At 38.8% G+C, this 17,525-nt stretch overlaps 1 protein-coding gene across 1 annotated transcript in view; it reads left to right on the forward strand.

Annotated features, from left to right (window-relative positions):
• tprb (translocated promoter region b, nuclear basket protein) overlaps positions 1-17,525 on the forward strand; it is a 45,641-nt gene that overhangs the window by 5,219 nt on the left and 22,897 nt on the right. The window contains exons 13-29 of the mRNA XM_088350542.1: positions 3,714-3,821; positions 3,904-4,130; positions 4,474-4,637; positions 4,775-4,917; positions 8,265-8,413; positions 8,503-8,665; positions 8,728-8,862; positions 8,937-9,077; positions 9,235-9,403; positions 10,275-10,441; positions 10,535-10,687; positions 11,872-11,988; positions 12,150-12,353; positions 12,470-12,657; positions 14,501-14,648; positions 15,270-15,407; positions 16,366-16,497. Of these exons, the coding sequence (XP_088206668.1) occupies positions 3,714-3,821; positions 3,904-4,130; positions 4,474-4,637; positions 4,775-4,917; positions 8,265-8,413; positions 8,503-8,665; positions 8,728-8,862; positions 8,937-9,077; positions 9,235-9,403; positions 10,275-10,441; positions 10,535-10,687; positions 11,872-11,988; positions 12,150-12,353; positions 12,470-12,657; positions 14,501-14,648; positions 15,270-15,407; positions 16,366-16,497 (2,646 nt within the window). The remainder of the gene's footprint in view (positions 1-3,713; positions 3,822-3,903; positions 4,131-4,473; positions 4,638-4,774; positions 4,918-8,264; positions 8,414-8,502; positions 8,666-8,727; positions 8,863-8,936; positions 9,078-9,234; positions 9,404-10,274; positions 10,442-10,534; positions 10,688-11,871; positions 11,989-12,149; positions 12,354-12,469; positions 12,658-14,500; positions 14,649-15,269; positions 15,408-16,365; positions 16,498-17,525) is intronic.

A 17,525-nucleotide genomic window follows, 5' to 3' on the forward strand; every position in this document is an offset into this window, starting at 1 on the left:
CATTTATTTTTCATTTTGTTTGTAATCGCATTAAATGACAACAATAAGATAAATATGACTGAAACTTAATCTTAAAAATGCTTGTAAAATGAGGGCCTTTCCAAATACTTTTACAAAATGATTCCAACCTTTCTATACCTTGAAAGAAACATCTGGATGCAACTGGGACGCAGTGTCAGTGATGTATCCTGGGTTCATTGCATGTTTTGGGTCTCGCACCATCAGACACTAATGGCCAGGTGACCCAGGCGAGGTTGATCACGCCTCAACTTGCGTCTTAGTAGCAGCCCACGGAGCTGCCCTTTTGAGCCATGGCCACCCAGTGGCTTTTTCTGCAGCTTTGCTAGCGGAACCTTAGTTGTTTTCCAAGGTCGATGTCTTAACTGCCAATCAGAGGCAGTGTGGAGGAGTCCTGTTGTTGTTTGTGCAAATGCCTGTGGTTATCTCCTGCCTCGATGAAAGGGACTACCTGGCCCAGTGCTTTATGGGATTTGCCCGTGCTGATTGTCAGGGTGATGCTCTCAACAACTGCTTTCAGAACCTGGTCATGGCACCAGCAATAGCGACTTTGGGCAGCTGCTGAGAAAGTGATCCAAGGAGCCTCTTTCAGAGCAAGGGGGGCATGAGGGTGTAACGCACCTGCCCCACACAAAGGTCCGCTGAGCTTGGTAGGACGTCTTAAACTGCCTGCACAAGGAACCCGGACACGCTGGAAGTCTGTCTGTATGTTTTTTGACCAGGTCACCTTGCGCTGTAATTTGTTCTCCCACCTTGTCCATTCTCCATGCTTCCGGAATCCAACTGCCTTGCTCACCCGCTCTTCCTCCACACCTGCTTGGACACCTGCTTCTGGAGAAGATGGTGTCTCCCCTTTCCCTGGGCTGGCTCACTTGGCTCTTAGGGAAAAGCCCACCTCTGCGCTCCCAGTTTCCATGACCCTAACCAGTGTCTTCTGCCTTAGGCATGAGTCTGCCACCTCCACTTCCTTATAGCTATCCACCTCCTTCCGGTTCTCACTTTCACGGCAGCTGATATCACCTTGCTGTCCTTTAAATCTTTATACTGCAGAGCCTTTCTAGTACGTTTCACCTTGGACTCCTCATTGAGCCCACTGGAGGGTATCTGGGTATCCAGTACAGGGCAGCGCTGGTGAGGCTGTGGGGAAGTCCCAGCCACTTCCGAAGAAAGCCACTGATCTCACTTTCAATAAACTCCATAGATGATAGTGGGACTGCATAGACCAGGAGAGGCCACAAGACTCTGGGTAAAATGGGTGCTGGTAAATCCAGGCTTTAAATCTACCAGTCAAGGTGGACAGGTACACCTTGGTGAGCCACATTTCCAGCTGATCACCAGATTCCTGGATGGCACCAGTCTCTCTGAGTTAGTTTCCCCAAGCTCTTCAAAATAGAAACGTGTCTTTGCAAGTTTGACATTTATTTTTACTTTTGTTTATATTACATTAAAAGACAGCTATTAGACAAATATAAATTAAATAAAAATGCTTGTAAATTGATGGCCTTTCTGTTAGGACTTTGTCAAAATGATACCACCACTTATGTACACACAGGACTGTCTCAGAAAATTAGAATATTGTGATAAAGTTCTTTATTTTCTGTAATGCAATTAAAAAAACAAAAATGTCATACATTCTGGATTCATTACACATCAACTGAACTATTTCAAGCCTTTTATTATTTGAATATTGCTGATTTTGGCTTACAGCTGAAAAAACTCAAAAATCCTATCTCAAAATATTAGAATACTTCCTCAGACCAAGTAAAAAAATGTATAACAGCAAAACTAAATCAAACATTTGAAAATGTCCATTGATGCACTCAGTACTTGGTTGGGAATCCTTTTGCACGGATTACTGCATCAATCCGGCGTGGCGTGGAGGCAATCAGCCTGTGGCATTGCTGAGGTGTTATTGATGCCCAGGATGCTTCGATAGCGGCCTTCAGCTCATTTGCATTTGTAGGTCTGGTGTCTTTCATCTTCCTCTTAACTATACCCCACAAATTCTCGATGGGGTTCAGGTCAGGGGAATTAGCAGGCCAATCAAGGACCGTGATGCCATGGTCAGTGCACCAGTTACTGGTGGTTTTGGCACTGTGGGCAGGTGCCAGATCATGCTGGAAAATTAAATCCTCATCTCCATAGAGCTTTTCAGCAGATGGAAGCATGTAGTGCTCTAAAATCCCTTGGTACACAGTTGCATTTACTCTGGACTTGATGAAACACAGTGGACCAACACCAGCAGCTGACATGGCTCCCCAAACCATTGCTGACTGTGGGAACTTCACACTGGATTTCAAGCAACTTGGATTTTGCTCCTCTCCAGCCTTTCTCCAGACTCTGGCGCCTTGACTTCCAAATGAAATGCAAAACTTGCTTTCGTCTGAAAAGAGGACTTTGGACCACTCTGCAACTGTCCAGTGCTTCTTCTCCATAGCTCAAGTCAGACGCTTCTTTCGTTGTCTTGAGTTCAGAAGTGGCTTGACCATGGGAATACGGCTATTGTAGCCCATTTCCCGGACACGTCTGTGAACTGTGGCTTTTGATACCTGGACTCCAGCTTCAGCCCATTGTCTTTGAAGCTCCCCCAAATTCTGGAAGCGGCTCTTCTTCACAATTTTGTTAAGGCTGCGGTCATCTCTCTTGGTTGTGCAGCGTTTCCGGCCACATTTTTCCCTTCCAACAGACTTTTTGTGGATACGCTTTGAAACTGCACTCTGTGAACAGCCTGCTCTTTGAGAAATTTCTTTTTGTGTCTTACCCTCCATCAGGAGGGTATCAATGATAGTCCTCTGGACAGCAGTCAGATCAGTAGTCTTCCCCATACTTGTGATTTAGTTTACTGAACCAAGCTGAGTGTTTTTAAGGCTCAGGAAACCCTCGCAAGGTGTTTCGAGTTAATTAGATGATTCAGGTGATTAGTTGAATAGCCTACTTGTATACTTTTTCATGATATTCTAATATTTTGAGATAGGATTTTTGAGTTTTCTTAAGCTGTAAGCCAAATTCAGCAATATTAAAATAATAAAAGGCTTGAAATAGTTCAGTTGATGTGTAATGAATCCAGAATGTATGACATTTTTGTTTTTTTAATTGCATTACAGAAAATAAAGAACTTTATCACAATATTCTAATTTTCTGAGACAGTCCTGTATAGCTTTATTACCTTGTGCAACATCCTTTTGCAACAGTAAAATCCTTTAGTCGTGATGTATAGCGTGACACGGATTTCTTTCAGTGATCTGCTTATATGTTTCCCCATTGCTCCTCTGTTCATTAACATTGTTTTGCTTGCATGCTGTAACTGCCTTCAAGTCCCACCAGATATTCAATGGGATTTAATTCTGGTGCACGTAAGAAATAAAACTTAAATTTTGCAAAAATAAATCCAAGATGGCAACGACAAAGCTTCCCATCTCAATCAGCCGGGCGATGCAGTTGCCTCCAGATAATGGCATGCATTAGGTACAGGTGTTTGTACCGTGCTTAAGTCCTGGGGTTTCTGCTGCAACGATAAATGCTAACACTAGGCATAACTTTAACATTCAGAATATCCAAAACAATATCGAGGCTGCACATAATCAGTATTGACTATAATAGAGAACCCTGCTTTACATCTTTCTTTTAAGGTGCACAGCATTTTACCATTTTGATGTAATGACCGCTTTAATTGTTTACTTATTTTTGTTTTCCAGGAAGTGTACCGCCTGCAGAATGAGGCAGATGAAGCAAACAAACGTTCTTCTGTTGCAGAAAGGGACAATCAAAGGTTTGAACTTCAGCTTGCCGACATGGCTCAGCAGGTAAGTTCTTTTGATCTGCAAACTTGTGTTTTTTCAAACTAGTGATCCCCCCCTCCCCTCTTTTTTAAATTTTATTGTAAAGGTGCGCATTCTTCTTATTGAGCTTGAGGAGGCCAGAGGAAACCATGTAGTACATGATGAGGAGTTAAGATCTCCAAATGTCAGCAGTACTTCAGAAGTGATAAGTCAACACTTGGTGACCTTCCGCAGTGTGGTAGAGCTACAGAAGCAGAATCAGCGTCTTCTTATAGCCATCAGGGATCTCAGTGATGCCCAAGAAAAAGAAGAACTAGAAGCTTCTAGCTGCAAGTATGCTTATGTGGCTTATTCTTTATGGTTGATTCATTCTGTGCTAGCTTCATTTTACCTTTAGTTATATATATATATATATATATATATATAATCTCATCTCATTAGCTGCACCGCTTATCCTCAGTAGGGTCGCGGGTGTGCTGAGCCCATCCCAGCAAGCAGTGGGCAGGGGATATATATATATATATATATATATATAATATATATAATAAAACTATTGTATAATGACTTCTTCAAACAGGTTGAAATTGTACCACCTGCACATAAAACTAAAGAATTTAAACAAAATCTACACTATATGATGTAATTAATTTGGTTAATCATTGATGTGATATCATAGGCTCAGTGAAGTGGAGCGGAGTTTGGAGACGACACTTGCTGAGGTAGAGTCTCTGAGGGAGCAACGCGGCCAGCATGTAAAAATGACCGAGGTTATCACTAGGCAAAGGGACATGTTCCGTGCTCTGTTTGCTCAGGCAACAGGAGTGAGCTTCCCCCAGCAAGGTACCACAGACATTGCAAAGTATAACAATTATAATAATTGTGCAAGAAAAAAAATATATATAAAAATTCTAAACACATAAAAGTAGAAACAAAGTGTTAAGGTTCCTATATAGATTGGCTTGATTTTTTTCTTCAAGGTACATCACCAGAGGATCCCACTCTTATGTCACCCCCACGGCGTTCACCTTCAGTCAATCCCACAACTGCAACGCCCAGTGCACTCGTATCAATGGCCACTGACTCTGCTGAAGCATTGGAAGCCAAGGCAGCCTTGCGACAGGTACCTCAATTATTTTAAATTTTTTCCTGCACAACTGGAGCCTATGTTGGAAGATTTTTAGTTTGGTCCTATTCTCATTTAAGTGCTCTAAATTTGATTCAGCAAGTAAAGGTATGCAAATATGAGGTAATAGCAAAGATAAATGACAAATTTGAAAACTGTAAGGCTAACATTTATTGCCAACAGAACCATTTTTAAAAATGATGGGAAAATGAAAAATCACACCTTCAAATGTGCATAGAATATAAAGTAAAAAATCAAATTTATGTTTGATTTAAAAAATTAAGTGAATCTAAACCATTCGAAAATATAATGTTTAAAAAAGTACATTGATTTAAAAATATCTGTATTAAAGTAGCAAAACATGACTCTGTATTATCCATCCATCCATTATCTGCACCGCTTATCCTCAGTAGGGTTGCGGGGGTGCTGGGAGCCCATCCCAGCTATCTCCGGGCTGTGGGCAGGGGACACCCTGAACTGGTTGCCAGCCTATCGCAGGGCACACAAGGACAGACAACTCGCTCGCTCATTCACACTTAGGGACAATTTGGACTGGCTAATTCACCTGAAATGCATGTTTTTCGAATGTGGGAGCAAACCGGAGCACCCGGAGAAAACCCACGCAAGCACAGGGAGAACATACAAACTCCGCATAGGTAGCTGGATTTGAACCCATGACCTCTGAACTGTGCCGCACACGCGCTAACCACTGCGCCGCCGTGCCGCCCTTACTCTGTATTATATGAAATGAAAATATTACTGCCAATTTAGTTTGTTTTTTGTTTCATTGTAGAGTTTCATATATTACAATTATGCATTGTTATTCTTATATTTTTATTTTATAAGTGCCGTATTTTAAAGATCATAGAGAGCACTGTGTTAAATGGGACAGTCTCATTAGATGGTTCTATACCTGTATTTAACACATACACAGGGCACAGTAGGGCGCAGGTGCCCTCTTCTTTGGCCGTCTTACAACATCACAGACAAGCATACGCGTGTGCGTATTTAAAAACACAGCGTTAGCAAAACTGAATTTGGTTGTGGTTTATTTAAGTATTTATTACAAAGTAAAACACACGGATAAAAACTTGTCAGAGTTTGTTCTTCAGCCTTCTCCACTTGTGAATCGATTAAGTAATTTTCAATTTTTCTCGCGCTTGTCTTTTTCTATGTTCTTCTGCGTAGTGTAAAAATCAACACACCATGAAGGACGAAGACACGGATAGCCTTTAATGGAGGGAAATTGAGGTTTTGGATTTACCGTATTTTCCGCACTATAAGGCGCACCTAAAAGTCTTGTTTTTTTTCAAAAGCTGACCATGCGCCTTATAACACAGTGCGCCTTATATATGGCTCAATATTAAATTCGCAAGGTCTCGCAACTACGAGAAACAGCCGCCGACTCAATTTTTCGCGCTGTGCATACTGGGAAATATTAAACGATTGGTAGTTGCCGGGGCTCGTGTTGTATTTGTTTACTAAGTGGCAAAATGGCTACCCCATTAAACTGCTTAATTCATATTCAACAAATACAGTATTTGTCTGAATCCAGGGTTATGACTGGTGAAGATGTAAAGCACAATTTACCTTAAACAAACGCAGAATTATTCAGAATGTCACGTTTGAGAGAGAGAGAGAGCGAGAGAGAGAGAGAGCGAGATTCTCTTTCATACGTGCATTTGTATAAGAAAATGGCTCCTGTTAAGAGACACGCGTACAACGCCGAGTTTAAACTCAAAGCGATCAGTCACGCAGCACAACACGGCAATAGAGCGGCAGCGAGAGAGTTAAACTTAAATGAATCGATGGTACGGAAGTGGAGAAAGGATGAAGATAAGCTCCGCCAAGTAAGGAAAACTCAACAAAGTTTCCGTGGCAATAAAGCAAGATGGCCAGAGTTAGAGGAGACACTTGAACAGTGGGTTGTTCAACAAAGAGCGGCAAGCAGAAGTGTCAGTACGATAACTATACGTATGAAGGCAACAGCGCTGGCACAAAAACACCGGACGTGTTGGATGGCCCATTCACTGAGATATGGTCAATTCGAACACAGCAGAAGAAGAATTCGAGGGATTCGTCGATGAGGAGCTTATAGAGTGATCTTTGTTTTTCTTTTGTGTGTTTACGTTTTACATTTTACAGTTATTATGTTATTGCTTTGCACTCGTTGTTTTTGCACATTACGAGTGTCACTTTATTGCGATTGCACTAACGTTTCATTTAAAATAACAGTATCAGACGTTTTTTTCTTTGCGTGTTGACTAAATGGACAAAAAATAAAATGATATGTCGATGTTGTTCAAAGATGTGTCACGAAAATGCTTTACCTCAGAGAAAATAATAAAACGGCTGTTTATTTATTTTGGGAGTGAATGGAGTTGTGGAAAGCTTGTTTGTTAATAAAGTTTGACCTTTTTGAATATTTTGTTGACATTCCCTTGAGCGTGGCAACATCTAGAGGTTGCATAAAGTAACTACATTCTCTACTGTAGTCAAGTCGTCACATTTATTTACCGTAAATAGCCCTTAATCCCAAAAATGTCTCGAAGGACTGCACAGGATTACAATTACAAAATTGCACAATTACCTGATCTTAAACCAGCATGCACTTATAGCGCCTTATAATGGGGTGCGTCTTATGTATGGCATAAGTTTTAAAATATATCATTCATTGAAGGTGCGCCTTATAACATGGTGCGCCATATAGTGCGGAAAATACGGTAATTAATATTTAGGGGGGCAACTCTGTCTTGCGTCCAATAGCATAATAACTTTCAATTTGCTAGATACGCTACAGCATTAGCATCCATGAGTACTTCCGTAATGGATGCATTGCATGTGACGTCACTTGTCCTTTTCTGCACAAGTGTGGAACTTAACAGGTTTCCACTGGAAATGCTTAGACACTGGAGATCGCATACAAGTCCCATTTAGTAGGAAATGAGAACGATCTGACAAAAACATTGGATTTCACCCAGAAATTGGAATTGAGAATTAAGCTCTGCAGTGTGAACCTAGCCTTGCATGCATGCCCGCACCCCAGGCTTTAGTTTGGACGCCCAAATTCATGTCCTCCTCAGCTACATCCTCCGCCTTACATCACACAAAGGGTGCACCACACGTCAGGGCCCGTCACACAATTTGAAGAAAATCTGAGACTTATGTGTCCCTCATGTTCGTGAAAATACGGTAATTGTTTATTCCAATTTTTGTTGACGCGACACTATTTGGTCCTGTCATTTAAGTTGTAGAGAAATTTTTCTTTTATTGTGCTGAGCAGAGCTACATGCAAACGTTTTAGAGATACTGTAGAATATAAATGTTTTGTCTTGTTTATGCAGTTGCAGGAGGTGTTTTCTTCTTACAAGAAGGAGCGAGTGGAGAGTGACAAGGCGCTAACTGAGCAGAATGACAAACTTCTAGAACAGCTTTCAGACCTCCGTTCCCAGAACACCAAAACGACAACACAGTTGGAGTTTGCGTCCAAGAGGTCTGTTCAATCTTGAAATGCTATAATTTGCTGTAAGGCATATTTCTAATGAAATATTTAGGTCGAAATCTCAATTTTGCCATTTGTAGGTATGAGATGTTACAGGACAATGTTGAGGGATACAGGAAAGACATTGCTTCTCTAAGAGACAAGGAGCAGAAAATGTCATCTGCCATACAGAAGCACGAGCAGACCATCAACACATTGAATGAGGAACTACGGGCTGCACAGGAAAAACTTTCAATGGCAGAGGTACTTATAATACGTCACTACGTCATCGGTCAAGAATATTAAAGAATATTCTTCCTTCTTAGGGTCTTTCTGAAAGCCTGCGTAAAGAGCGAGACATGTTGAAATTGGTTGAGTGTAGGTTGACCCAAGAGAAAGATATGAATACTAGCCAACAACAGAGTCAGAACCTTCTGTTGACCAACCTCCAGGCTATTCAGGTGATGATTTTTGCCCCCCCTCTCAGCAATTCACACATAAATATTGGTTTAAAACATTATTTTTTGCTTTATAGGTTACACTTGAGCGTTCAGATGCTGATACACGTCAGCGTCTTAACGGCCATATAGAGAAGCAAGAGCGAGAGATTTCTCAGCTCCTGAAAAGGTTGGAGCAAGAGGTGGAACAGCGGTATTTGATGAGCAGAAACCACGAAGTAAATCAATTTCACATATTTGTCATTGTTGTTCTCTCATTTACATAAACTTAATGAGAAGTAGCTAGTCTACTCTTGTCCATTATAAGCATTGTTTTTGCCTCATAACTCAATTGTAAAAAAAAACTTCCTGAAAATGATTCTTTCCTTTTCTAAGATTCAAGTAATGGAAGCTAATCGGCAACTGGAGACGCAGGTTGCTTTACACCAAACAACTAAAGATCTGCTGAAGGCTGCTGAGGTGGAGATAGACTCACTTCGGGGTCAGCAAGATAGCGGCAGGGATGGTCCTATCCTGCTCTCTCCATCCACGCCTAAAACTAGAGGTTCGAACATTGAAACATGCGCACATACTCATAAAATTGAATGTGTTGAACCAAGGGCTTGTTGTCGTGTAAAAGGATCCACTATATTTGATATCAAATCAAAAAATGTTTTTTAAGGTCTGTCTGACTTATTATACCAAATATTCTAGTGACTAGCTTAAAAAGCATTTATTGGATTTGTGATGTTCTTGTGTTAACTGTAACATCAGACCCAAATCCAAATAGGAGTACTAATTCAAGGTTCCTGCAGATCATTGAAAGGTCCTGAAAAGCATTAAATTCATTATTCTAAACATAAGGCCTTAATTGGGCTTAAAATATCTTAAATCCAATTTTTGAAAGTCTTAAAAATGTGAATAGATTCATAAGACTTATATTTGTTTGACATAAAAAGATTTAGGAACATTTATCAATTGTCTTTTTTAATAATTCACCAATTTACTTCCGTGGAAACATTGTGTGACCACAATAAGGGAACTATCAAATCGGTGATGTGGTCTCTGTCAGGTCTTTCAGAACAGACTCATGTCTTAGGTCTACGCACAATACACATAGCAACTTTGGACAGTGACGTTTAATTTAATGAAAAGTGACTCTTTTTTGCTATGGCTAAAAGTTGTGCCAAGTAATGTGTTTGAGGTGCGGTGTATTGTGTGCAAGAACTGTTGGTGTTTTTTTGTTTTGTGTGTTTCAATTGTAGGGTTTTTTTTTTATTTTATTATTTTTTTGGTCGACTTGGCCTAAGATTTTATTTCAAAAGGCATTAAAAAGTCTTAGAAGTATTGAATTAAACCTGTCTTAAGCTGTAGGAACCCTGTGATAAAACTATGTTAAGTTATTGGTGTATTTTTTTTTTTTTTCTTTTAATCAGTCTTCCAAGTTTCAAATCAAGATCGGGAAGATCTTAGGGGGCGCTTGTTGCAGGCTGAAACACGGGCAGAGCAGCTGGAAGAAAGCCTAAAAGCTGCCACTTCCAGCATGGAGCAATACCGAGCCATGGCTCGGAGTTTGGAGGAATCGCTAGACAAAGAGAAACAGGTGGGATACTCTTTAAAAACATTCCTCAGACTAACCCTAGGTGTGTTGAATTTGTTGTAAATTGTTGTCTTTGATCATATTTCTAATGGTCAGGTAACAGAGCAGACCCGTTCCTCCATTGAAAGCCGTGTGAAGCAGGCTGAGGAGCGGCACAACATTCTTGAGGAGAAGCTTCTGGAGGCAGAGAAAGAGAAACAGACCATAGAAGAACAAAATATGAAGGCTTTAGCCTCCCTCAATAAGCAGGTAAGCCATTTTATATTTAAACATGTGGTACACTTTTAAATGCACCCGCCTAAAACATGGATTTGAAAAAAAAGGGGTTTACTACTCACTATGGCGGCAGCTAACGACCATTTTAATAGTCCACTAGTCACCGACTATTGAAACAATTAGTTGAATAATCAGCTTATCAGTATTTTTTTCTTAAATTGGGCATGAAGTTGATTTGATTATGAGTCATACTATAGTAATTACAAGATTAAAGGGTACAATGATTTTATTGAACATACTCCGGATTTGTACAAAAATTATATAAAAATGCTTCTCAAACAACTGTGTTCGGTCAGCAGAGACACATACATGAATAAACCTCTGTCCATTTTTTTTGTGGCAGACAAATAAAAAAAGGATAAAAATCATTTTTATTATCCCTATAAACCATTCAGAAGCACCTTAGCAGCAGTAGAACAGTAAATAAAACAAATATGATGTCCATTTTTTGAAGTACACTTAGTTGTCAAACGCAAAGTCTGTAAATAAAGTTCTTAACAAATCTCAATAGTAGGAAATAAACAGTTTTAACCACTGACATTTGTTCTTCAGACTGCATGGTTTGAAATTTTAAATATGTTTGTCAGGCATAGTCTCGCATAACGCTCAAGCTCTCTTTTATAGCACACGTGTAAAATGTTAAAAACTATTTCACCAAAACTATATTGGCTTTACCGTTACTTGAATTTTACTGAGGCAAGTCAGTCTCCGTTTATTTTAAATGTCCAACGTGATTTTTAAATGCGTCACTAACGAAATTGTAAATATGCTTGATTGCTGTTAAGAAGTCGAGAAGGGTTGTTCAAACCTCACATTGTTTGTTTGCTGCTATTAGTGTCAATAAATTTGTTCAAACCAGTCACTAATGTACTGCCTTGATATGCACTGCCGTTATTGCAAGTAGTCTTTATATCAGCCATATCCAGGCTTAAATGCTGCCAAACTTTACAAGATTATGTCAGCATAGTTTATGTTGACGGCACCTTTTCTATAGGTTTATGTTAACGCTCCTACAGAGAGGCTATTTGCTATTTCGCATGTGCGACTCTCGGCAGAGATATATCATATTCATATAGAGCTGCCTCTCATGTTTATTATCGATTTTTGTTGACAATATTAAATAATCCTTACAGCCCTCTTCCTAACCTTATTATTAGATGGATGACCTCAGAAGGAATCTGAGCAGCATCCAGGCTGAACACCACCTTGCTCTACAACGCTTGTCAGATGCTGAATCCCAGCAAAGGCAAGCTTTACAAGACTGCCAAGAGCAGGTAAATAGCCACCATGTTTCCAATCTATAAAAATGACTGCCTTAATGATTGCCATTTACCTGCAGTTTTTTTCCCACAATTGTTGCTGTAAATGTTGCATAGGATGTTTGTTTTAAAAAAATAGAAAAATCTAAATCTAAATTTTTTGGATCAATTTTTAGTCTAAATTGACTGCAGAAGCACAACACAAGTATGAGCAGGAGATGATGCTACATGCTGCAGACATAAAGGCTATGCAGGATGCCAAGGCACAGGCCCTGCAAGCAGTTGAGCTCAAACATCAGCTCGAGGAGAGAGCCCAACGAACCAGTGCCGAACTAGTGGAGGCCAGTGTTTCCTGGGGGGAGCAGGAAAAGATTCTCAAGGTTGGTTTTACGATATATCCACGTCATAGGACAGACAACATTATAAACGTGTGACGTGTTCGCTACTGTAGGTGCTGTTCTCATGTATTTGATTTTGATGTTTTCTCATCTCACAGGAAGAGATGTCCAAGATAGAAAACCGCTGTGAAGAGTTGCAGAAGCAGAATGTTCTCTTGCATGAACAGATCCAGACAATGAGTAGTAAGATGGCTGAGAATTTGCAGCGTGCTGCAAGTGAGAGTTCGCTTAACATCTCTCTGACTGAAGAAGGCAAATCTCAAGAACAATTACTTGAGATTATAAGGTAGTATTTTTACATAGGAAACATTTTTGCATACATTGCCCAATATGTTTCCCTTTAAAATTCTTATTAGGATAAATTCTGTGATGTTGTCTGAGTGTAGTTCTAGCGGTTAGAACTACACTCAGACAGAATCTGACTATAATCTAGCCTGTCACTCAATTGCTTTTAGAAGTGACTGTCATAATTATGTCCTTGAATAATGAAGATAGCGTTTTTCAGTGAAACTCAAAAGTATTTATTTGGTATTTTGCAATGTCCCACTGGGGGGATTATGTTGTAAACGGCAATATTTTCTAAACTGAAGTAGTTGGTGGTTCAGTAATTTTTTTTTTAATTTTTTTTTCAAACAAAGCAGAACTGCAGTTTTTAATCGGAAAAATAATCGTGCTTAACATTGACTTCGTTTGGTGCGTTGTCTGGGGTGTCCTTAAAACGTTGAAAGCGGAATGTTTTCGATATTAAGTATGTGTATGGGAGGTGGGGAACTGGTGGAGCAGGGTGAGTTCATGCTTTTTCATGCAGTTTTCTGTCAGTGTAGCCTAAATATAGTTAAATTAAGAAAATGATGATTCAAATAGAGCCCAAACGCCAACCCAACTCCCCCAAAAAGATGGGAAAAAAAGAACAGTTCAAGGGAGCGCGTCTAAGAAAGGTACGAACAGTGGTACCTCGGTCCTCAACCATAATGCGTTCCTGGTTGTTGGTTGAGTGAAGATTTGGTTGAGTACAGATTTTTTTTCCCCATAGGAAACACTGGTAAGTATTTTAATCCGTTACATCCATACAAAAAAAAAAACTAAAATATTAAAAAAACATATCTAAACAACATTAAAGACCATAAATGTGTACATAATATATAATGAACATAAAAAAGAAGACATATACATGATTTTGTATCTGCTTAGCCTTCCTCTTCTTTTTTAATAAGAAACCTGTCTAGCTGCTTCTTCCTCTTTTGTATTAATTTTCCAAAGTGCGAAATGCCATCGTCATTGAAAATGTTCACTGCATGGTTTGCTACAGCTGTATCCAGGTGATATTTTTCAACAAAAGCCTGCAGCTCATTCCACTTCACACACATCTTGTTCACCGCTGCACCCGAAACATCCTCTTGCAATGCCATATTGCAAGGCGAGATTAGACACTCAAAAAACATTTTTATACTTAGTGATTATTTCCTTTTTCAGTCCAATAGTTTGTATCACTGTTTTTCTCTTATCCTTCCCTTTATCGCTGTTGTTCTTGGGACCCATGTTCAAAAGCAACGCAAAGAACTCAGAAAATGACGTACTCCTTCACCCATTGACTGTCCGGATAGAAGTGGCGTTAAAGCTAGGCTAACTCGCGCCACCGAGTGCATCCACTCGTAACGCGCCAAGTCTCATTCGATTCGGCTATTTTTACTCTGCTTTTTTTGATTGGGCACCGAATTTCGGGTCGAGCGTCGAAACAGTTTTGCGCACTTTTTTTGGTCGAACACCGCGGTTGAGGACCGGGGTACCACATTACATGATGAAAGAGCTGTGAAGTCAGGAAATGGCAGCAGGGAGTAACAAAGTTTCAAATGGCGGACAATATCTTAAGTCTCATCTCAATTAAGTGACAGTGGGAGCTAAATGAGACTGCATTTGGTGTCAACTATAAAAGGTATCTATAAACGAAATAATAATTTTCATTGAGATTTGTCTCAATGTTTAGATGTTAATTGAGACATGTCTCAATAAGCCTGATAAAACGTTCCAGAACTGCATGCACAATCATTAACTAATTTAAACAACAAGCAGGTATGAATGATGAGATCATGTTACGGTACTGTACAACTTTTTGTCATGATGCGTCATAGGTTTGTGCGTCGTGAAAAGGAGATAGCAGAGTCCCGTGTTGATTTTGCTCAAGGAGAATCATTGAGATACCGTCTCAGGGTTGAACACCTCGAACAAGAGCTAAAAGAGGTTCATGACGGTCTGAGTGTTGCTCAAGGGAAGATGCAGGTAAGTTTGAAATCCAAACAAAAAAATTAAAATCATGCTAATTGAAGTTATCTGCCTGCAATAATCCATAGATAAATGGAGTTACCCAAACATTTCAACAAATGAATAAACATATGTACTTATTAAAAAAGGGGTATATACTACAAGCTTGTTTTTTTTCATATAACTAGCCACTTTATATATACACCGTAAGTACTAATAAAGAATTATTTTTCTTTTTTTTTTAATTTTCATTTTATTTATATAGCTGTATAACCTTATATGTTGCCCTTTTTTGTTTAACAGTTGTCCCCCCCTAAAAAAGCACTTAAATACCGTTCCGTTTTTTTCTTTTTATAAATTAGAATTTTAATATCTTATTTTCCAGACTATACCCTGCACAAGAGACATTTTTTTGGGGGGGTTTGCCTAATAATCCTATAGACCTTATAGTGTGGAAAATATGATTATTAAATCGGTAGCTAGTAATATGCCAGTAATGTACCATTTTTATTATGCCTTTTTAGCAAGTCTTTGAAAAGTGTAATTTTTTAAATTTAGATTTTGTCCCATAAGTGTCATTTTACTGCATCTCTAACAAATGCGTTGAAGTAATTGACTTGAAATGTTGTTGTATGTCAGGTGACGGCAAAGACCTTAGCCCATCATGAGGAGCTTATGAAGAAGACGGAAACTATGAGCATTCTAATGGAGACAAACAAGATGTTGCGCGAGGAGAAGGAAACTTTGGAGAAAGAGCTGCAGCAATCTCTTGCGAAGGTAAGTTATTTAAGTGTGTGTATTTCTATGTGTTACTGGAATTTCCTGAAAAAACACACAGTCTAGCTCTTGCTTTAAGGTAGTTTTCATAACTGTCATGTTATTATTATAACACCATCTCCCATGCCATTACAAGAAGTTTGCTAAACCTTTTAAAATTTTACACACTTAATTCATATTAATACTTAATAATATTATGAAAACATATTATCTATTTACAGTGCTTCTACAAATTATTTAGTAATTTTAAAAATTTGTTTATTCTCCAGCATTCTTCCAAAATGCTTTAATTACCCCATTTCCTCATAATTCCACATAAAACCCCATAAAAAAAACAAATTGTAATTGGAGATTTTTGCAAATGTATTATGAGAACACACATACAAAAATAAGAAACAATTTATACATACTGTTAAAGTATTCAGAGCTATTAACACTGTCCAAACTTCAGCTGCACATTTTGCATTTGTAACTTTGTTCGACCTAGTTTTTATGTCTTTTGCTCGTTAAAAAAAATTGGGTGGGGGGAAGCAGCTTCTTTTTCAAGCTCATGGCCAGTGCAATACATAAATGGTAAATAGAAATTATTTAAAAAAATAGAGCCAATGTAAAGACAATTCTGTAAATATAAAATAGAGAAATAAATAACCATAATTTGCAGTTATTAACAAAATATAGAAAGTGCACCAACTTTTCTGAAATTTTAAAAAATTTCGGAAAAAAAGGCTGAATACTTCTATATGATACTGGACAAATGGAAAAGGTAATTTAACGTAGAGGTGAAATAAGGTGTTTGTGTGTGTAAAATATATATATGTTATATAATATAGAATATTTTAAACCATGTTAGATCAAGAATAAGGATTTGCAGTGCTCAGCTGTTCGAAGTGGGGTAAAGACAGACTACCAAGAACATTGATAAGTCTGGGAACACAATACTCCTTATTTGTTTTTCCAGATTAAAAATTTGGAGTCAGACATTTTGCCACTAAAACAGGCAAACACTGAGTTGAGTGAGAAGAGTGGAATGCTACAAATGGAGAAAAGGATCATGGATGAAGAGATCAAACGCTGGAAGGCACGGACACAGGTTAGTGGGAAGCTCAGCCAACCAACATCACCTCAATGGTGGCATGTACAAAAAAGGCAAAGGTAAAAAATAGATATATTTATCTGTTAAAGTGCAGCCTATTTTGTTTGCAATTCAGATCCATTTTTCCCTTTTTTTATTTTTAGTTGTACCCTAACTCATGTTCCATGTTAACATATTGAAATTGCACCATAACCACTGCAATAACAAGGCAATACTCAGCAAGAGATTTCCATTTTACGCAGTTACAGAATAACCAATACAGATGATCTGCGATCCACGTAGGACCTTCTCTGTCTAGTGTCCCACCTTACAATATTTGGATTTTGAGTTTGAGTCAAAAATAGACAAAATCACATTTTATTGTGGAGGTTTTTGCCCCAAAAATATTATATTTACCCTTGAGGGCTGTAAACACAAGTCAACTTTAACTGTAATTTCAAAAATGCTATGTGCACAACTTAAAGAAAAGATGAAATTACTTTTCCATGTGTGCGAACATTCAATAGATATTGCACAATACAAATAATATATAGCAGCAAGGTCAAAAAGTAAAAAAGTATGCATATGAAAATATAGAAGGTTTCAAAACGAAAATGTGCAAAGTATAGCAGAAATTTAACTTGAGCAGTTTTTCATTGACTTGGCTGAAGGCAGAGAGCTGGGTAGGACAGGGAGAGTTCAGATTCTTCATATCCCGATGGAAGATGCTGTCCTTAAGCTTGCTGGTTCTGGCTCTTTTACCTGACTAGCCAGTTGAAGAGGCTGAGAGATAGCTGTTGGGGTCACCTGCAATCCTGGTTGCTTTTTCTCAGCTCAGGGATGCTGCTGGAAATGTGAATTTCCCTTCGGGGATGAACAAAGTATCTATCTATCTATCTATCTATCTATCTATCTATCTATCTATCTATCTATCTATCTTTGCAAGTGAGGCAGGAGTTGTAGATGTCTAGGAGGGGCGTGTGCCACATAGTGTATGCATACTGTATCTTGGTGTGCCATGCATTAGTCTGCACTCACAAGTGAAT

The sequence above is a fragment of the Urocampus carinirostris genome, chromosome 12 (genome assembly GCF_059441175.1).
Source record: "Urocampus carinirostris isolate Australia breed hairy pipefish chromosome 12, RoL_Ucar_1.0, whole genome shotgun sequence".
NCBI lineage: Eukaryota > Metazoa > Chordata > Actinopteri > Syngnathiformes > Syngnathidae > Urocampus > Urocampus carinirostris.